Raw genomic sequence first — 21735 nt, 5'->3', positions numbered from 1 at the left:
AAACATGTCAGCTAACTATTGTTACTGTGAAAGAACTCTACAACAAAAAGTCCAAACAACAACACCTACCGACATTTAGGTGTGACAGACATGTGATTCTGAGTCATTCTTTTTTGCTTCTTACCCTTAAATACATGTTCAGAATAATACAAAATCAAGGTTCCAAACAGTTATAAAATATCCTCGAGACTTAACAGCCAACTCCTATCAATTATAAGATTTCATTGATCTCTCCTTTCATTAATCTTCATAGGTCTGTTGTCGAAATCTTCTCTGTCTTTCTTCAGCTATGTCTCGGCAATACCTTTGAGAAATAATCTATACTTGTTCTGCAAATGTTTTGGTTCCAGGTAAACCGATATGACGCAACATCTGGTTCCACCGATTCCTACAAACATCTCCATCTCGATTATCCAGAAGATCATCCCAATCCACGTCGTCGACACAAGCAGCATCTAGGTTTGTAAGCTCGTCCAAGAGCCGATAGTCATCAAACGTTAGCCCATATCCCCTTTGCCACCATTGATGATGTCAGCTGATCATACCACTTCCCGCAGCAGTCATCGTGGCTCCTTGTTCCGAGGAGGTCGCTTATGGCCACCCAACGGGATGTTATCCCGGAGCATCCCGTGTTGTGAGCGCTTCTGTTGGAATGCTTTCTTTCTAAGGTCTTTGTTAACAAGATTAAACAAGTTTTGGTACTCCTCCCTCGACCAACGTCATTTCTTCTTCGACACTAATTTTATTCTCCTCCAAGCGTCGCTCACATGCCTCATGTGTTTACCCATCGTATCCGCAAGAGTCTTCCAATGGTTCCCGTGTTTCTTTTGATACTCTTTGACGAGTTCAAAATCCTCTTTACACCATAACCCCTTTGAGTTTTCTTCAAATAAAGTATGAGCACGATGGTACACACCAATATGTGGCCTCCAAGGTAAACCCCTTGGTCTCCCAAAGCATGAGTTTCTATGTATTCTAATACAACTTTCTTGATCAACTCGTCTTCTTCCTTTGTAAACCGCTTGTCCCTCACCAGCTCAGCTTGGTTACTCTCAGTCTCAGTACCTTTTTGCTTCTTCTTTGCATATGTTGTGGCGTCATTGTTGTTTCCTGCAGCCTCTGGATCTTCCCTTTGATTCTGCTTCTTCTTGGCATTTTCCATTGAATTCAAGACGTTTCCTTCACCCTTTGAAACCACACTTTGATTCTTCTTTGCATCTTTCGTAGATTCAGCTTGTGAATCTTCATTTGGCTTCTTCTTCTTCTTCCTTTTCTTCTTTGTGCTCCTTTCAGAGCTGAAGTTGTTATCTTCAAGCTCTGAAACCACAATTGGTTTCTTCTTCTTCTTCTTGTTCTTCTTGTTTTTCTTGTTGGACTTTTCTTCAGCTCCTAAATAACCACTGTTGGACCAATTTCGGTCAGTACATTAATGGGCCGCGATCATGGACCGTAAGGAACTGAAGCCCATAGCAATTATATCGGGCTCGAAAACAAAGACTTCGAGGTCCCGGAGATCGCTGAGCAGCCCCAGAGATCGTGGAGCAGTTACGAAGATCATGAGGTGGACACACTATAAAGGAAGAAGAAGGGACATGAAGGAGGACACGTTGAAAACTCTAGAGAGAGCTACACACTTACATCGACCTTGTTTTCATCTCAATCTTAGATTCTTTCTTTACGGATCTTATTTGTATCACTCGATCTAGTTCAACTCATTGTATTCGATTTTATTCATCAATAAAGTCAATTTTTACCAACTGGAAACTGTTTAACATCGTTGTGTTCTAAAGATATCGTTTCCTACATCATTTGTCTTCCCTAGATCAAACCCCGATCACTATCAAATATTTAGTGTAGATTTTAGGTTCTACATTTTGGCGCCGACTGTGGGGAGATAAACGAAAAACATCTTTGCTAAGAAACCGATCTAAGTTTCCTAAGCGCGACTATGGATCCCAACCAAACCGTCGGAACCACACCCTTAAGAGTCAACGACATCGATCCTATCGGATCCGACTTGGGGACCGAAGCGACACCAACTGGGTAAACGGGAGCCAATGACGCGACCGGAACAACCCAGACGCAACAAATCCCTCTGATCGGGACTTCAAGTCAAGATCGACCTCTTCCTATCAATCAGACATCGATCCCAGAACAAGTCGAAGCTCGAGTCTGGAACCGCCTCGGGGACAGACAATCCGCCGATGACCTAACCCGATCTCAATCCAGACCAATTTCGCCGACCCCTCTAGCACAAACTCGAGAAGAAATTACCGAACTTCGAGGAATGCTCTCGTCTCTAATTGACAAAATTCGTAACCAAAGGATCGCCAATCAAACCATCGTTAATTGACTAGACTAGGCTGAGAAGGAACTCGCAGAACATCGAGCTACAAACGCTCGAGAAAGAAATCAAACGCCCCTCGATTCGTTACAAAGGACGTCAAACTCCCAAAACGCTGGTCTATTCGGTACTCCGGAGATCCCAAGCGCTCGATCCGGACGCTACACGGGAGAAAACTCACAACGACCCCCGCCGCAGGGCATGACCCACCGAAGCTTAAGTTATAGCGGATTGGACGAAATCGACACTTGGCTGCAACATCCACGAAGTACTCCGATCCAATTCCAGAACGGATCAACGGAAAGGCAGGGGGAACCAAGAACACGAACCCCGCCGTCAAACCATTCGATCCCAGAAAATCGAACTCCATCCGCCACGAGGACCCCCCATCAGGCAGGATTCGACAACCTAATAGAACAAGCTCGGAGGCATGACCTTCGCGCCCCCGTCAATATCGACCTCCAACGGGAAGGCCTAGCGATCCCGAGTGAAACCGAAGCGTTCCAGAACTATATCGAGAGGAACGACGCTGAGCTAAAAAGGATACATGCCATCGTACATATGGCAACGAGCTATGCCCCAGATATCGACATGGTCATCGAGAAAACAAGAAGGACTCCGTTTACAAACAAAATCACCAGCGTGAAGCTGCATCATGTTGGGAAGTTAAAATTCCCCGAATGCGCAAGAAACTCGGACCCAAAGTCCCACATACGAGCCTTCCGCCTAGCAATATCAAGAGCACACCTCACCGACGACGAAAAAGAGGCCGGTTACTCCCGCTTCTTCGCCGAGAACCTCACGGGAGCCGCCCTCGAATGGTTCACTGGACTAGAAGAAAACTTGATTGACAACTTCACCCAGTTGGTATCTACGTTCCTCAAACAGTACTCAGTCTTCATAGAAACAAGAGTTACCGAGACAGATCTTTGGAATCTCAAGCAAGTACCTTTCGAGCTGTTGAAAGCGTACATAAACAAGTTCCGAGAAATCAAGGCCAAGATTTCGTATCCGAACGAGGTCGTCGCCCTAGCAGCATTGAAGAATGGCGTCTGGTTCTCATCCAAATTCAGGGAAGAACTAGCAGTACGAGCACCTATCTCGTTGGATGACGCCCTACACCGAGCCTCTTACTTCGCCACCCACGAAGAGGAGGTCGCAGCCTTAAAAGAACAGTATAGCGCGAACAAGAATAATGCGACTAAAAAGCCTACTGCTCCTAAGGAGCCAGCGACCAAAAGACAACACTCTTAAATCAAGCAGCCAAAACCAACAACAGACGTACCTATGTACACGAACCATCAAACAACATACCTAGTCCCTGGGGAAATAATCGAACTACGTTATGACTTGATCCCTCAACGAGGGTACGTAGGCAACTCACGACACGAGTCCAATCACCCTCCAACTTCAAAGCTCGAAGTAAGCATATCACAACACCCGAGCGACAATGGCACGACAATATTAAGCAGCTTTCCTTTTTAAATCTGTAGCAAACCAAAATCCGACACCTTAATAAACACAGTTCTTAGACATTACAGTTCGAGCATATAGGATCTCCTATCGTAAAACTACGACAGTCGACCAAAAACCAAGACCCTGATCAAGTCCTCGGTTGCGGCCAACTCCACCAACGAGCGCGACGAAACTAGCTAACAAAATCTTTTGTTACATCAAAACCGTCGAAAAAAGTATCTACAACAAATCGATTCACGGCCCCAAAAGATCGGCCTCGCATAAACATAAAAATAGTAACAAATAAACCGGGACTCACGACCCCTTCTTTATTAAATAATGATAATAATAAAGCAACAAAAGCAAAGGGAAAAAACAGAAACAAAAAAAATCCCTAAAGCTACTCTTCGATGCCGAATTCGCCATCCTCAAACTGACCGCCCGAGCACTTCGTCACATCGTCCGCCGTAGAAGGAAACTTAGCAAATAAATCTTCTGGTAGGTCCTCCGAAATCTGAGGCAGATCGAGCTTCCCAACAGAGAAATCCGAAATCGCCATCACATCGAGCTCGGACCTGAGCTCGACCTCCTTCGTTCGAAGGCGCAGCAGCTCGTCCGAAGCCAAAAGATTGTTGTTCATGATCTCCTTCCAGAGATCTATATTCGCCATGACCTCCCTAAGACGAGCTTCACAATCGGTTGAGGCCTTCTTTTTCTCTCACTTCTCCTTCAGAGACACCAACACATCCAAGTAGCTGTCCGCCAGAGCCTTTTTAGCGTCATAAGTTGCGCGACGAAGGTCATCAGAGAACTTATTAGCAGAGGATTCAACCTTCGCTTCCAAAAAGGAAACTTGCTCGAAGGCCGATTTCCTCTCGTTACTCACAACTCGCAGACGAGCCTCGAGCGAAGCAGCCTGATTCCCCAATTTCTCAGCAGCGACCAGTTGAGCGGCATTGGCACGCTCTCGATCTTGAGCCATCTTCAGACCAAGGTTTAGCTATCGAACGACCTTCTTTATCTCGTAAAGCTTGTCAGAGCGCGGGACGTCTTGCAGGCGTTTTTCCAAAGTCGCCGCGAACTCGTTTTTAGCCTCCATGGCCTGGAACATAGCAAATCAGCAAAGATAAAATGAACCAAAGATTCAACAAGGATCGAGTGTCAAAAAGCACGATCTTAGCATGAGCCACACATAAGCCTCATGTTCCGTCATATTCGCAAAGAAGGAAGCGGACACCCAACAGGTTTGAAATGCCTCACCAAGTGAGCAACACTGTCTGGGTCATCCGTAATAGGACAATCCTTGGAGTATGAGAACTGCCAATGAAACGGTTTAGCAACAACCGCTTCACCCGAAACACCGAGATGATGGTCCGAACCATTCGTTTTCGCCTTCTTCGGGGGACGGTCACGCCCCTCCGAACCTGTTGGGCTACTCGACTTAACACGACCAACAGATTTTTCACCCTCGAGGTCCTTGGCCTCTTGGGTTGAAGTCCGCGGAAGTCGGGTTTCCTCACGAAGAACTTCTGTGAGCGCTTCGCTCACGTCTCCGGATCGAATGCGTTCCACATTAGCACTACCAGTCCGAGTTCGCACCCTATCAGAGTCGCGAGGGTTTGATCTTCTCGAAGCCATGTTCCTTTGACAAGAAAAAACGAAATTAAACGAAACACTATGGTAAATTCTAAAACAAAGTGAAACTTTATAAGGATCAAGGCCTCGCCGTATCTCAACGACCCAAACAAAGAGAATCTCGAAGGCTAAGGAAACAAAGATATCCCGAAACATTATGCTTATCCATTAAGAATATCCAAGATGTCACGATCATAGATCGCGGAAAACAAAAAGATATTAAAAAAAAAAAAGTTAACTAGAAGCGGAATCATCGGGGACAGACGATGTAGAAACCCGTTCAAAAAAAAAAAAAAGAGAAAATGGTCGAGTGTCTTTGTGGTGGTCGAATCGTGGGCGGTAAAGATCGATCGGGAAATTTCGAAGAACGAGGTGGTCGAAGAAGTGATCATGGGTGAACTATGAGTCGAATAAGTTGCTCGACCATAGTTAGAAGATGTCTTAGATTGATCAGACGGACGTTTTGGAAGCATAACAATTTTGGAAGCACGACGGTTTAGAAGCTCGACGTTTTTGAAGACCGACGTTTCTTCATCACGAAGTTTTCTTGGAAAATCTTCATATCAGTAAAATATTATTCTGGAGACATCATAAGTTGGAAGCAGGACGGGAATTAAGCACGACGGGAAGCAAGCACGACGGGATCGAAGCACGACGGGAAAACCTGAAATTGGGCGAAAACCCTAATTTCGGTATTATGGAATTCTTCGAGGAAGCCGGAGGCTCGGGAAATATTTTTACAGGATATCAGAATTCATCTGGAGTCTATTAAAAATATTTAGAGCATCAGAACGGCAGCGGAAAAATATTCGGGATTGATCACGGGTCAGAAATTTGCCGGAAGGGTAAAAAATCGCGTAAACCGACCGAGAAGCCCGAGGTGGCTTGTTGCATGGGTTCAGAACGTGGTGTCAAGCATCTAACAAGCTGAGTGTCTCCAGAAGCTCGAGGTGTCGCCGTGCATGGAAGCTGTACATGCAGCCTGACATGTAGAAGCACGAGGTGGATCGACCAAGCACGAGGTGTCTCCGCGCATGCAACCGAAACATGCTGATCGACATGTGTGTACTGGTGTGGCTTCTTGCATGCACTCCAGGCATGCATCCTGACATGTGGGAGGAGTGGTGGCGTCCTGCATGTGTCCTGGACATGCAGCCTGACATGTGGAGCACGAGGTGCCGCCGCGCATGCATCCGGAGCCATGCGAAGCGACACACGGGCTGCCACCAACCTGAAGCTGATTGGCTGGTGTCTCCTATAAATACCCCACGACCCCAGCTCATTTCTTCACATCCAGACCTGTCCAAACCAATTTAAAAACGTGAGAGAGAAGTAGAAAAAGAAAGGAAGTGATTCCGAGCTATTTCGAGAATTTTAGAGAGTTTTCGAGGTCAGTTCTCTACTGATTTCGAGTCAGCGCCTAGGGACGGTTCTGTCCAACTGAATTCGTCCAGGGCACTCAGTTCCTTTTATGATCAAGTGGAGATGCTGTCCGGAGTTAGTTCAGTTCTACGGGTTCATATCAGTCGAAGTTCTGCTCGATACTCCGCCGGGAAGTCCGAAGAACTGTCCAGAAGCTAAAGGAGGTTCTGTCCGAGTCCAGATCAGTCTGTCGAGGCTTGTCAGTTTCTTCATGGTGAAGCCGAGGTTCTGTCCAAGTCAAGATCAGTTCAGTCCAGTCCAGTCAAGTCGTCCCTTGGGTTTTGGCTAAGTCCTCTCCGATCAACCAGCTACTACTCGCCTAGAACACTGTGAGTTGGTTTTGTGTGAATTCCATTTGGAATTTAGGGTAGATCGAGTAGCATATATATTGGAATGATCAGTCTATTGAATGGTAGAGTCCTTAGGGTTATTTATTTATGGAACTGGACTCAGTTTAGCAAGGGCTAAGCTGAGATGAATGGAATTAAGACTGAGTTGATAACCTGACTAGGACTAGGGCTAGGATGCATCATGTTTTCTATTCTTGCGTGTTGATATGATTGAGTGCAGGTTCCCGTTATCTTTAAAGATAGTGTCGTAGCAGGAGGCCGAACTATCTGGGTAACGGTTTGATTGAGTAGATTGATTGAGTAGATTTAATTAAATGCTTGCTCGTTTAATTAATCTTGTTGATTGAGGTTAGTCATCTCTTGGTAAGGGAGTGACTAACTGGTTGAGTTGTTTAGTTTTGGGTTGGAGTCTTGTCCCTTAGGTCTTTCCTAGGGATAATTGTGTCGAGTGTGTGTTATGCCGACAGCAGGTGCGAAACCCGCTCATGCTAGGCATGTTTTGGGGTGGACTAGTGTTTCCTCGCCCTCGTATTCAGCGGGTTCAAGGAAACCCCTTATTCGCTGGATCGGGAAGACTCAGATAGACGGGGTCATGGCCTATGGCTGAGTGATTACACGACGGTGTAATGTGGCAGTGACCCGAAGGACTGTGGGCTGTCGCGCGGTGACCCGAAGGACTGTGGGCCGCGGTCGGTTGAAAGTTCCTTCTTTTGGCCTTTGTGGTAGGGAGATAGGATATTGCCGATAAAGAGGAGGAACACGAAGTCACCAGGGCCCAGGTTAGAGTGTTGTGTTAGTGTGTCGTAGAGGGTTATGGAACCCTCGAGTTAATGTAGCACCGATATACGGTGTTATGAGTAAGATCGAGTCATTGGTAGTTACTATCTTGTTATTATTGGTGTTGTTGTGGTTGTTGATTGCTTTGTTTGCAGGTTCTGACATTAAGTCCTAAGTCTGGTTTAGGTACCGGATTAGGCTTGGTGTGTATTTTGTTAGTGTAGGCCTGACGTTGGCCTGTATGTGTTTGAGGGATGGCTTGTGAAGGGTGGTGGATATTAACGCTATGCGGTATCATTGGTTGGCCGATCATGTTCTTGTTTGATTGTTGGTCGACCGGCTCATGATACTTGTATAGTCTAAGTGTCTAACACTACATGAGTACTGAACTCAAGCGTATATATGGTTAACTAGGGATTGGTTGTTGACTTGTTTAAATGCAGGTTCCCGTTACTTGAAGTTAGATTATGGCAGGAGGCCAAGTCTAACTTAGTAACGGTTTGCTTAGCCTTAGCTTATATTGCATGCTAGGGCTAGATTGATTGTTATTTTGGGTTGTCTGGGTTAGAGTCTAGGTTGCGGGTAGAGGCCGCCAGCTCACTGAGTAATACTAGATTACTCATCCAACTCCGTTGTCTTTTTTGCAGGTCGCTTTAGGTAAGGATGATTGGATAGCATGGTGCTGGACGTTAGGACCGCCGGTGTAGATTTTCATGCCTTTTGTAAACGGTATTGTGAATTGTGTTATGTTGACTCGATTTGGCATTAGGCCGGGCCCAGTCTTGAATTATTCAATGTATGAATATTTCTTAAATCAATAAAAGTAATTGTTTTATATGCGCTTCATGAGTACTCTGATATTTGACTAGTCCGGTCTAACACAACGTTAGGTCGTGGTACGGGTTGAAAAGCTTTAGGCCTCGATCTAACGGAAAACGCTAACTCTAGGTACGGGTTGCCAAGCCTTGTGCCTTGACGCAGCGGGACGTGTTAGTGGACGAACTGGTCGAGGTCGTGGAGTAAATTTTGTGACTCTGGCCGGATCGTCCCTAACCCGTCACGTAGCGCTTCCGGACCATGGTGTTGGGTTGGACGGTCAGTCATGTTCTTGTTCGATTGTTGGCTGGCCGGTTGGCCTTTCATCTCCAACCCTTGGTGTGGGTCGTCCGTCGGTCATGTTCTTGTTTGATTGTTGGCCGGTGGGTTGACCTATGCCTAGGACGGTTCGGGGGTGTTACAGACGACCCCCCGACTTGATCCACTGAATCGTCTGAGACTTGAGGAAGATCGAGCTCGGAGATCGACCAATCCGACACGGTGGCTGAAGCAACGAGATCCTCACAATATCCTTCCATATCCTTTAAACAAGCAAGCTCTGCGTCCACAGTCAGACCCCCATCCTTGAGCTCGTTCAGAAGATCGATGTTGGCGATCACTTCGTGCAGCTGAATCTCAGCAGACACTCCATTTTTCTTGCTCGTCCACTTATCCTTCAAGGATTCAAGGATTTCCCGGTACCGATTCGCGATATTACGACGAGCAACGCGAGAAGCACGACGAATGTCCTGATCTCTCTCGACCTCGAGCGCCGTGATTCTTGCCTTATGAGCAACCGTCTGGGTCATAAGAGCCTCGTTCTCCTGGTGAATTATCTTCCAATCCTCAGTCAAAGCCTCGATCTTTTCGGCATCCTTCTTTCCTTCTCGCTTGGTGGCTTGGAGCTCCTTCGAAAGCCTCTTGATCTTGGAACCAATACTCTCGATTTCGTTGTCGTTCCGAGAAGCCACGACGTGATCTTCAATCACCACAACGTATTCATTGAAAGCTTCCATCACCTGAGAAGAAATCAAGATAAGCAAATAAGAACCTCGAAGCAAATTTTCATGGAAAAGAAGGTGGGAAACGAACCTTAGAGCTCGCCACCGCAACCTTGGCATAAGCTTCCTTCTCGGCTGAGGAAGCAAGAGATGGAAGACGGCAGCCTGTAGACCTCATGCGACCAGCGAGGGAAATTAGGTCACCTTGGGCCGCAAGCAAAGAACCATCTCCCTCAGAAACAAACCTAGGACGAGATTGGCCGGGCAAGGCACCCTTCGACGACCGGCGTCGCTTGCGAGTCGCCGCAACGGTCTCGTCCTCCAAGCCAGGGCTCAACGAGACAGGAGATCGTCTCTCTTCCGAAGCGTTCTCATCGTCGGAGTCGTGAATCGAGATTATGGGAGATTTTCTAGAAGCTCGGCCCCTCGATGCAGACCCGGAAGTGCGGAATGACGACCTCCTCACGAGCTGTCTAGTTAATCGATCTGAAGACTGGGCCTGAACGGAAGGAGTCGCTATGACTTCCTGGGAGTGTTCCGCCTCGTCCTCAGAACCCCCAACCAGAGGGGCCCTGTTGATTCTCTCCGGCATAGCAAAGACGGTTCGAATCCGAGTTTGGTCGAACGAAGACCAGCTCGAACGATCTCTTCGAAGAATCCCGATCAAACCATGAATCCCGTCTGACATCGAAGAGCTTCCGGAAGGAGCTGAATCGATCAAAGAAAAGCAAAAAGTTGAGTCACATATTTCTCAAAAAGAAAAATCGACACATAGACAAAAGAAAACTAACCGATATTCTCGGCCCAACTCCGTGGAAGCCGAGAGTAGTCGAATACACCCATAGATGCTCGATCCATCTTGAAAACGAAAAATTGCTCGCGCCACTTCTCATCGCGATAGGGGATGTCCTCGATGACGTGGCGACCTGGGCGCGGAGACACAAGGAAGGTACCAGGGTTCTGCTGGTTCCGCTTCACCAGAACGAGCTGTCGGAACTCACTAATGCCAGAAGAAAGACCTTCCTCCCTAGCCCTAACCAAGAAGGCGATAAGATACCTAAGAAAGTTCGGGAGGATCTGAGTAAGCGATAACCCAAGCTCCGCCAGAATCTCAAGTATCGGCTTCGGGACCGGGAAGATAAGACCACAGGAGTGAAAGAAAGAAAGATAGGCTCCGCAATAACCTTCCCGTACAGTTTCGGGAGTCTCAGTTGCGCCGGCCAAATCGAGAACGACGGCACGATCAACCCCGTACGTCCTATAAAGATCCTCGAGATCATCGATTGTAGTCGTCGGACGAGGGAAACTGAACGATAAAGACATCTCAAGCTCGGTGATCGGGAAATTTTAAGAGCGGAAGTAAAACGAGAGATGCAAAAAAAAATTGAAGTGTAAACGTAAACCTCACGTATTTATAATCATCCTAACGGCTCTATCAGCATCCCCGAGAAGAATAATGATGACCTAGGTTTTGCCCTAGCGGCGGCTGATATAGCCGTTATGCGTTTAAAAAAAAAAAAAACGAAAAGGGAGAATGAAATTTACGCGCCAAACAACGGTTTTCCAAGAACCGTCAAACCAAAATTGCATCGGTTATCAAACGACAAAACCCGAATTGATAACTAACCACCTCTTTATTCCTTTCGATCAAATCAAAAGAGACTGGAGACAAATGTTGGACCCAATTTCAGTCAGTACATTAATGGGCCGCGATCAAAGATATGGGCCGTAAGGAACTGAAGCTCATAGAAAACATATCGGGCTCGAAAACAAAGACTTCGAGGTCCCAGAGATCGCTGAGCAGCCACGGAGATCGTGGAGCAGTTACGAAGATCACGAGGTGGACACACTATAAAGGAAGAAGAAGGGACATGAAGGAGGACACGTTGAAAACCCTAGAGAGAGAGCTACACACTTACATCGATCTTGTTTTCATCTCAATCTTAGATTCTTTCTTTACGGATCTCATTTGTATCACTCGATCTAGTTCAACTCATTGTATTCGATCTTATTCATCAATAAAGTCCATTTTTAGGAAACTGTTTAACATCGTTGTGTTCTAAAGATATCGTTGCCTACATCATTTGTCTTTCCTAGATCAAACTCCGATCACTATCAAATACTTAGTGTAGATTTTTGGTTCTACAAACACGCCTTCTCTTTCCCGTTTCTCTCTTAGCATTATCATCAAGTAAGTAGTGCTTCTTTCTCATCACTACCAGATTGTGTCCTGCGCTTCTTCGATTTCTTTTCACCACCTTCGGAAATGACATTTTCACCCAATTTCTCTCCTTCACCCGCAGCTATCTCCCCAGCAAACACATCCCTATTTCTTCGGCTCTTCATAGATTCAACCCTCATCTGGGCGTAAATGGCTTCCCCAAAAAGATTCCTCTTATAAAAATTAATTAAGTTTTCATTTTCTTTTCACTCCAAAACATAAGAAAAGATATGTAGGGTAGGGGTGTGAAGAATCAGAAAACTTAAGCGTATAGTTGGACTATCCACCCAAAACCATTAAAATATGGATCTTCTGTTTTTCATTATTTTTGTCATTTTTTATCATTCACAAAATTATGATCAAATGCTCATATGATTTTAAACCTATATAAAAAAAAAATTCTCAGATGCTCTTGTCCTTTTTTCCATTTTAATATTTTTTATTTAAATCCAAAATAGAATAAATAACCGAAATAAACAAGGTAAAATTTAAATAACTATAATTTAACTAAACAGATTATCCAATCCAATTGCATATAAATTGAGTCAACTCATTCATTCTATTCAAAAAAAAATTTAATTGATTAAGTGCTTTAGATTTTACTCATTCTACTTATTTCTTCCTTTTAATAAAAACAAATCAATTTTGTCAATCTCACTGATTTCCTTTAATTTTTTCATCACCGAGAAAAGGATAATCCTCCGAAAAGAAACGAACAATTTTTTTCCAAAAAAATAACAAAATAACAAATCATGAATTATCCATCAAAAAGGAGAAAAAACGAATCCATCATAGTATAAACTATAAAGTTCCGTACAACTTAATCAATATCCAACTAATTTGGATTATATAATTTATTAATACATTGTGTAATTTTATTATGATGACATAATTCGATATAGAATAATGAAAAAAAAATTATTACTTTATTTGTAGAGTAAATCTATTTTAAATGTATTATAGAATAAAAGATAGAGCAAAGTTAAAATATTTTTATTCTACATTATTTTACAATAAAAATAATATGGGTTGGAAATACTTTTAAAGCTCATGAACATTTTTTTCAATCAAAATTGTTTTTTTTTTCAATTTTTACAAGCATGAACATTGAAAATTTCTGGAATAAACGAAGTAGCTGCTAGAGCCTAGAGAACAATAAAACATCAAAAAACTCAACATACATGATGTATGCTCTGATTCTCTCTTTTCATCCTGATTTTCATCTAAATTTTTGGGCCATAATTTTGATCAAAATCATAGTGACTGTTTGACTGAAGATGTTTTGAATATAATTATTTAAAATAGTTGGCAAAAAGTATTTTAAATATTTATAAATCTATTAAAAATTAATTATTTTCTCTGACCAACAAATAACTCTTATAAAGTTTGGAAACTATAAAACATTTTGAATTTCTTGAATGTGACGGTGTGACCCATGGCATTGAATCATGAATCATCTGGCTGGAAATGAAAATGGTCTATTTTTAGTCGTTTTTTCTTCAAAGAAATGACATATTAACCCATACTGATCCATATCGAAGATTATAGAAGAGATCCAATATATACACCCATTCAGCAAAAATTTGGTTTAGTTCATTTATTTATAAAGCTATAAAGTTTTATTAATTTAATTTTTTCTTAAAAGAAAGACTTTAGTGTTGACGCTAGATACGGGGACAAACAAAAGGCTTGAAAACCTGACCAAAGAAACTGGGTGTGATACTATAGTTGACATCAAAGGCAAGATTTTTTTACTTTCGAGAAAAGATCAGAACCCACATGAATGGCATAATAGTCAATTCTCCTTGATTATTAGTTGCAGTTCAGCTTCAAGACTAAACCACATCTCTCTCTCCATGGTGAACAGATAAATCAGAAGAAATGGAGACAGAGAGACCGAGATAAAGCTTAGATCTGCCTATAAAAACGGTCGTTCTTCTTCACAATCACATACAAAGTTTATAACTTTCATGCTTCTATCGCCGAATTATGCTTAACTGGATTCTCTTGTGCAGGAGATTAGGGTTTAGTGGTGGGCATGTCTGCTCCGTTTTATTCTCCGATAGATATGCATCAACAGATCCATGGTCAAACTCCTCCTGGGTATATATAACTATCGTTCTGTTCTGTTTTTTTTTTTTTTTTTTTTGTTATCATATGTATGTGAATCTCAGCGCTAGTTCCTTGAACAAACAAGAATCTTGTAGTGTGAGTTATGTCGGAAAATAGGACCAGTCTCCCTCTTTTAGACCAAGATTGTAATGTTTAAGCAAATATCTATCACAATTCCGTTATTGTGTTTATACTTTATACTATCAAAGAAAGATTATACCCTTGAACAATGTTGTCTTTGAGAATGTTGCTGAACTTGGGATTGAGCAAAACTTAGGGTTCTTATTATACTAACTAACTGCTGTTACAAAAGAAAGGTTGTGTCTTTGGGGTTAACCGATTATGTGTGTCTAGACTCTCCATTGTCGATTTGTCATTTGTTCCTTATCGTATAGTTTGTCGACATGTTTATTGGAGCTATTGAGAAGGCAAATGATTTGTTTGTTTTTGAGGTCTGCGTGATTTAGAGTCATGTGTTTGTTTTTAACTTTTTATCTTCAGCTCCTCTACTGTTAATTTACATGCAGGTTTGATACCGAACCAGTCCCAAACAGTACCTACCAAGACACTGAACCTGTCCCACTCTCAACTTACCGAGAAAACGAACCTGACCCATTCCACGCCACTCAGCAAGAGAAGGACGACTTCTGGAACAACGGTTTCAACAGAGAAGAGCCAGAGTCCTTTCAGCCTAAGGAAAATGGAAAGAGAAGCGTAGACAACAACAGCTCCTTCACTCATGGGGAAACCGATCTCAACCAACTTCCAGCTATCCCACAGTTTTCAACTGGACAAGGTCTGCCTTACGCCCCTATTGATTGGCCAAGCCCTGGTGATGTTTGGACTTGGAGAGTTGGGAGGAGAGTGACTGCTACTGGGTTTCATCAAGACAGGTTCTTGATTCTACCTCAAAGGCTTCAACAGAAGAATGTTCCAAAGTCTTTCGCAAGCAAACCCACTCTTGCTCGTTACATCCAAACGGGTTTCCCTGGCATGGATGCTGATGCGTTCTTTGCGTCGTTTAGCTGGAAGATCCCTGCTCTCTTCCAGCCTGCCAACAAAGGTAACATACTGCTATTCTTGGTCAGCATTTAAAGTTCATGTTTGAACAACTCAGGATACTTTACTTTCTGTTGTAGTTGATGCAGCGTCTCTTTTTGAGGAGACACCGAAGGAAGTACAGACTGAAGCTGCCCTTAATGATGAGAATGCTAAAGAAGGAAACTCCAGGTACAGCCAGAGGAAGAGGAATCCAATGCCTACCTATGACCATGTGGAAGAACCTAAACCTAAAGCAACTCCACGAGGTAGTGGCAACAAGAAGAAGAAAGGAGCCACAACTCCCGCCACTGGAACTCAATCCTCCACCAAACCAAAACCATCTCGTCAATCCGGAAGACGCTCTTCTAACCACCAGAACGGCGGCGCTGTGGACTTAAACAACCTCAACGAGGAAGGTGAACCAAATACTTGCGGCAGGAGAAAGAAACGCAGAGCTAACTTTGAGGAAGAAGAAGATGTTTCCATCCCTCACATCTATGTCTCTCCTATGAACGGTGTACTCGCGGTCTCTCACGAGCCTATTGATGTTGACCCGATAGAGTTTGATAGCTACCTAAACTCTCTTGAGAACCTTCTTCATGAGAGTCAAGAAGATGCTGCAAGAGAGTCTTCCTCTGTTCTCGTCACTGCAAGCTCTCCAATGAAAGAGTACGAATGGGCTGAAGCTAGAATGAAGATCTCGTCTCTCCTTGAGAAAGATCTCCCCACTCTGTTCGTCTCCAAGGACGCTGCGGAGATAGCAGCGCTAGCAACTAAACTGAGGAAAGATCCAAACCTCTCCGCTGAAGAGATAGTGAGGTTGAAGCTTATTGAAGAGATTCAAACGTTCAGTGAAGTCTTCCAGGAGAACAAGAGTGTGATTGAAGAAGCAGACTGGTTCTTCTCTGCGCTTGAGCTCAACAAAGCTAAAGTAGCGTCGCTTAAATACGAGTACAGCGATCTGAGGCACAAACTAGGGAGTATACAGGTGGAAGTAGATGAGAACTCTGAGGCGATTCGCCAGATTGATGACCAGATCGGTCAGCTTCAAGCTAGGAGGAACGAGCTGAAGCGGTACATAGGGAGCAAGGAGAAGGAGAAGGTTGATCTTAGCTATGGGCAGAAGATGGTGGCGAACTCGATTCCTAAAGTGGTGCAGGAGGTTCAGTCAGCTAACTCGAAGAAGCATGAATGGGAATGTAAGAAAGATAATGCACTTAAGCGTGAAGCAGAGATCCTCTCCAAGTTCACTCCTCTTAAAGGCTTCTTCCTCTGATGAGATCAGATCTGGCAGCCTATTGACTTATCGCACCTTTAAGCCAGTCTTGTTGTATTATTATTTAGCGGGTTTTTTTTTTCCTTTTGTGGGGTCTAATGTTGCAGACTGTTTTAGGCTTGGAGTGTTTTATCTTATGTATGCTTTTATGTTGAATGTACTGTGGAAAGAGCGTTTTGGGCGGCTCAAGCGCCTGCTCTTTAGTGCTAGGAATGGCTTGGTGCACCTATCTTGTGTTTAGGAAAGAGAAGCTTGCTGTCGTGGTATGTAGATATTGATTATGACCAAGTTTGAGCCAAATAAAGATGTCGTGTAGCAAGCTCTTGACAGTCGCATTTAGTTCAAGATATGAGTTTCTTCGTTAACGAGGTGGAGAAAGTGACCACGCTTTTTTGAGAAAAGATTGCAATTGTGATGGTGAAATGTTGAGTAGCTTTGTTAATTTCATTGGAGTAGCTGGATGACAAGTGGACCTCGGAGAAACTGCCGTCGAAAAATTCATGCTCTTCTGCCCCAAAGTGCAGAAAGAGAAGAAACATGAAGAAGTCTGCAAAAGGAGAAGCACTAAATACTCTATTACAAGATTTTGATGTCCTTTTAATTTGAATAAATTTTGGTGTCTACCCGGTGAATGACAAAACTTTTCAACAATTCTCTCACTATACGTTTCCCAAAGTCTACAAATATTGAACTGTTCTTCAGCTTGGAGGTTACGTTGCACAGAACAATGATCCATTTCTTTTTTTTCCTGGATTTTTTTATACACTGTTAAATCAACCAAAGTCTCAACCTGTCTTTTTATTTTCAGCTAAACTGCCAACAAAAAGTAAGGCTAACAACAATATATGAAAGAAACGAGGAAGATTAGATGTTTTGTTCTTCTTCTCTCACGTTTCTTGAAAATCACAGAACTAACAAACATTCAAAAGCAAATCTTTTTAAAGACATCATATCATTACACAACCAAACTGTAGTTTTTTTCCAAAGCATTACTGAACAAGAACAAGCCTCCCACTTCCCATACCTTGTCCAAAACCACCATCTTCCTCCTCTGGAACCATCTTCGGCACCGTAACAATCAAAACCCCACCAACACAAACCACCGTAACAAGCTCAGGCCTTGTCGTCTCCGGAAGCCTAAAACGCCACATGTCGAGCTCCAACTCGTCCAACGACAACCCCAAAGACAACCCATTTGTCCTCACAACGATCTTGGTTATACCGGGATGAATATCCACCACGTAAGCCCTCATCTCTCCGCCGTCGCAGAGACCCTCTGTCTCCGCCACGAATCTGAAACAATCGTGTTTCTCCTCCACGGAAACATTTGCTTCGGACCTTAACGGAAGCTCAAGAACGCGGTTGAAGATGTGCGGTAAACGACGCAGATTCTTTCCGGGTTCTCGGGTCGGGTTACGACGATGGTGGTGGATCAAGGTGTTGTTGTTGTTAAGGTTTCTGGGGATTGGGTGGACTCTCATGGCTTCCGGGTCGGGTTTCTCGATTGTTAGAATGATGAGAAGCGATAGGATCAGACTCGGGAATAGAAAGTGTGATCGATTCGAAGGAATCAAAACCATAAAAGAAGAGATTACGAAAGCCTCCAAGATGAATTAAAGGTTCGGTTTTTATAATCAGAATCTTTGTTTATTTCATTGAAAGAAAGATCGAATCTTTGCGATTGAATGATACAGATTTTAGTTAGAAAGTGGACAAGAGGAGAGAAGGAAACTTGTAAGATACAGAGAAAAGATTGCGTCTTTCTCTCTCTCTTTTTTACGAATGGGCGGTGGTAGCAAGAAAGGAGGATCTGAAATGAGAGATATGGGAGTTCCTTTATTTACCGAACTACCCTTGTTTTAACTGTATAGTAGATATTAATAACAAAAAGTTTTATTATGCGGTTCATTTTTATTACGCTATAAAAAGGCTTTGAAACATTTTTGTGATATTTACTTTTAACGAGAAACTGGTTTGTAACATATAATTGTCATCTATAAAAGTTAAGATAAACTAATTTTTCCAATTCAATTTTTTTTCCATCATCTTATAATATTTTGTATATTTTGACAAATTAAATATAGAAATTCCAAAGCCTAAAACATCAAATCTAACCCAATATTATCTTTCTGTTGTTTATAAAAAATGGTTGTAAATTATCAGATGTTTAATGATTAGTAAAAATTTAAACGTAAATATTGTTGATATGATCTATTGTTAATGGTTTTTTATGTAGTTATGTAATTGAAATGGTTTCTTATTGGACATAGCAATTACTATTTTATTTAATGATGAAATAGAAATTTCAATATTAAAATTTATTAAATATGGCTAAATTTTTGAAGTTTAAGAATTAGGTTAAAAAAATTTGAGGATACAACTACACATAAATTGTATAGTAGTAGGTGAATTTCGAGGAGCTAAGTGATCTAGGTTCAAAACAACCCCATGATACTTTTTTGGCCCTATTTGAATACCTAGAGACATGGTTCATCCTTGCAATGGATAATTAATTTGAGCCCTTTAATAGGTATGAGATAAATAAATAAATCAATAAATCAACTTTTTGTTACTGTTAATATATGAGGTAACATAAAGTTTTCATTTTTGTATTATGTTTCAAATATACAGGTTTAATTAGATGCTCTTTGAGACTGTGAAGGTTTATAATTAGCTTAGAAATTGATAACAAACCCACAGTTAATATAAATTAATGAACTTTTATCTCACTTTTAAAAAAAATTTGTATCTCTTTAAAATAAATAAATGATTCATATTGAATAAAAAGTACCAAAATGATCATTGTGTTTCAATGTAATTAAATGAGAGCCGTGCAAAAATTATAAGTTTGATTATGTGGTTTACAGAACTACCCTTGTTTTAATTGTATAAATATTAATACAAAGTTTGATTATGCGGTACATTTTAGTAACACTACAAAAAAATTTTAAAACATTATTATGATATTTACTTTTAATAAAAATCTGGTTAGTAACATAAAATGTCTTTTATAAATGTTAAGATAAACTAATTTGTCCAATTAAACTTTTTGGCATCAATTTAGAATACTTTGTATATTAAGACAAATTAACATATAGAAATTCCAATTCCTAAAACATCAAATCTAACCAAATATTATCCTTCTATTGTTTATAAAAAAGCTTTGTAAATTATGAAATGTATAATGATTAGTAAAAATTTAAACGTAAATATTGTAGATATGATCTATTGTGTTAATGATTTTGTATGTAATTTGAAATGTTTTTTTATTGAGCAGAGCAATTACTATTTTATTTAATGATGTAATAAAAACTCCAATATTAAGATTCATTATATATGGGTAAATATTTGAAGTTGAAGGATTAGATTAAAACAAATTAAGGATACAGTGTTGGACATTAGTGAATTAGTAGAATCAAGTATTGGGTGTTTTTATGATGACAGACTTGTTCTTATGTAGAACTGAATCATGGATTTCAAAATAAATTTAAATTTTATGTTTTAAGCTTTTACGTATCTTAATAATTTTATATGTGGTTTGTTGTATCTTAAGATGCTGTGTTTTGGTTTAAACTTCACTTAAAAAACTTTTATCTCTTTAAAATAAATAGATGATTCATTTTGAATGAAAAGAGTACCAAATGATCAATGTGTTTCAATGTAGTTAAATGAGAGCCGTGCAAATTTATAAGTTAGCTAGAGATGCTAATAAAAATTTGATGGTGAATCTTAGGCGTGGGCATTCAAGTCTCCGAGTTGGATTTATGTCGGTTCTTTCGGATCCTAGACATTTGGATCCAACAGGTACTTGTAAATTTTCGTTTCGGATCGGTTTTTTTCGGGTCCAGGTCGGTTCGAGTCTATAATTAAAATATCTGTAAAATACCCGTAATTTTCGGATCCGTATCGGATCCGAATCGGATTCTGATATTTAGGATCTGAAAAAGACATGGAATACCCAAACTCCATTAAATTTAATCGATATTTGTCATATATATCTAAAATGTTACAAAATAATTTCAATTAAACTATTAATAATTAAAATAAAACATTTTTAAATTCTAAATTTTACATTTTAAAGCTTTATATTACTTAAAAAGTTACAAAATAATAACAAATATTGTTAACAAAAGATATTTCAACTAAATCATAAAATAATATATATAAAATACAAAAAAAATCATAGTTTTGGATATACATGTTTTTAAGTCGGGTACAAATCGGTTCTTATCGGGTCGGGTCTATTCGGGTCGATTATTTTCGGCTCCGGATCTATTCGGATTCGGTTTTTTCGGGTAAAAAAAATTTGGATCCAAAAAATACTTGTAAATTTTTAGTTCAATTTCAGTTCGTGTATTTTTGGGTCGGTTTCGATTTGGGTTTTCAGGTCCTAGTTAAAATGTCTAAGCCCAGTGAATCTAATGCAATGCATACGTACGGAAGACAGAGACACAAGTGTTTGGTAGCAAATACATGTGGAAAAAGACACGCAACGAAACTTCTTTGGTCTCTGAATGAGAAGATGATTTGAAAGAATATATTTCTTTTTTTGTGAACCAAAGAGATTGTCTTTTCTTTTCATATAATGTAATAATTGTGTCATCCATTCGTTTCTATGTTTGGCCACATAAATCTGGTGTACCATTTTAATTGATCAAAATTATGCTATTATTCAATTTATGATTTCTAAATATTAGTTAAATTATGTTGTTATTCAACAAATTTATTAGATTTAAGATGATACATCTATTTTATTCATGATACATCATCTTTTTTAACTAAAGCTATTGATGCTTTTTTGTGCATTTTTTGTGCACTTTAAAGCTATTGATGCTTTAAAGAAAGTATCTCACACTGTTCCAAAAAAGTATCTTCCAATATTTGGTTTTTTAGACGAGTTTCTTGGTTTTTTTTTGTGTTATATACGGGGATGATTGGTTGAAGTTGTAGGAGCTGTGCATAGCTTTTTTAATTTCTACATCCATATTTTAAAGCAATCATGCTTTTATTTTAAAAACTGAATCTAAAGCCAAAACATTATAAAAGGAAATATGTTAGCTTTAGAAAGCACTTTTTCTAGAGATCTTATTCAGTACTCTGAAAAATTTCTACAGCAAAATAAATTAAAGCTAAAGGTAAGAATCTAGAGCCTAAATCTTAGAGCAAAAAAACAGAAAGCCACAGTCTCTACCAATCACCCCCTATATAACATTGGTTTAGTTGAAGCCAAAGCCCATTATCATCTCAACTTCTTTTTTTTTTACATCGAAAAAGGCTATTCTATT

General features: G+C 40.9%; 4 protein-coding genes and 1 pseudogene across 7 annotated transcripts; 2 read left to right on the top strand and 3 right to left on the bottom strand.

The window, feature by feature from the left end:
- Nucleotides 1-221: 221 nt before the first annotated feature.
- LOC125587245 lies at nucleotides 222-1412 on the bottom strand (annotated as a pseudogene).
- Nucleotides 1413-2545: 1133 nt separating this feature from the next.
- On the top strand, nucleotides 2546-3598 carry LOC125587244. The gene has a single exon (XM_048757462.1). It carries the CDS (start codon nucleotides 2546-2548, stop codon nucleotides 3596-3598), a length of 1053 nt encoding a protein of 350 aa, XP_048613419.1.
- Nucleotides 3599-4799: 1201 nt separating this feature from the next.
- Nucleotides 4800-11123, bottom strand: LOC106364353 (uncharacterized protein At3g60930, chloroplastic-like). Its single transcript, XM_048757461.1, has 5 exons — nucleotides 10592-11123; nucleotides 9892-10508; nucleotides 9226-9818; nucleotides 5060-5441; nucleotides 4800-4901 (listed from the first exon to the last, which is right to left on the bottom strand). Exons 1-5 carry the CDS (start codon nucleotides 11121-11123, stop codon nucleotides 4800-4802), a joined length of 2226 nt encoding a protein of 741 aa, XP_048613418.1.
- Nucleotides 11124-13621: 2498 nt separating this feature from the next.
- On the top strand, nucleotides 13622-16772 carry LOC125587708. 4 transcript variants are annotated; one of them, XM_048758714.1, is made up of 5 exons: nucleotides 13622-13761; nucleotides 13889-13950; nucleotides 14037-14124; nucleotides 14661-15196; nucleotides 15273-16772. In XM_048758714.1, the coding sequence occupies exons 3-5, from the start codon at nucleotides 14060-14062 to the stop codon at nucleotides 16448-16450; spliced, it is 1779 nt and encodes a 592-aa protein (XP_048614671.1). In that variant the 5' UTR covers nucleotides 13622-13761; nucleotides 13889-13950; nucleotides 14037-14059; the 3' UTR covers nucleotides 16451-16772. The 4 variants fall into 4 exon arrangements, with proteins under 4 accessions (XP_048614671.1, XP_048614674.1, XP_048614670.1 ...); XM_048758717.1 differs by having other exon boundaries at nucleotides 13699-13950; nucleotides 15282-16772; XM_048758713.1 differs by having other exon boundaries at nucleotides 13701-13950.
- A 451-nt stretch (nucleotides 16773-17223) lies between these two features.
- On the bottom strand, nucleotides 17224-18280 carry LOC125587709. Its single transcript, XM_048758718.1, has one exon. It carries the CDS (start codon nucleotides 18028-18030, stop codon nucleotides 17440-17442), a length of 591 nt encoding a protein of 196 aa, XP_048614675.1. The 5' UTR covers nucleotides 18031-18280; the 3' UTR covers nucleotides 17224-17439.
- Nucleotides 18281-21735: the final 3455 nt, after the last annotated feature.

The sequence above is a fragment of the Brassica napus genome, chromosome C5 (genome assembly GCF_020379485.1).
Source record: "Brassica napus cultivar Da-Ae chromosome C5, Da-Ae, whole genome shotgun sequence".
Taxonomy (NCBI): Eukaryota; Viridiplantae; Streptophyta; class Magnoliopsida; order Brassicales; family Brassicaceae; genus Brassica; species Brassica napus.
This window is presented reverse-complemented; position numbering and strand designations above follow the sequence as displayed.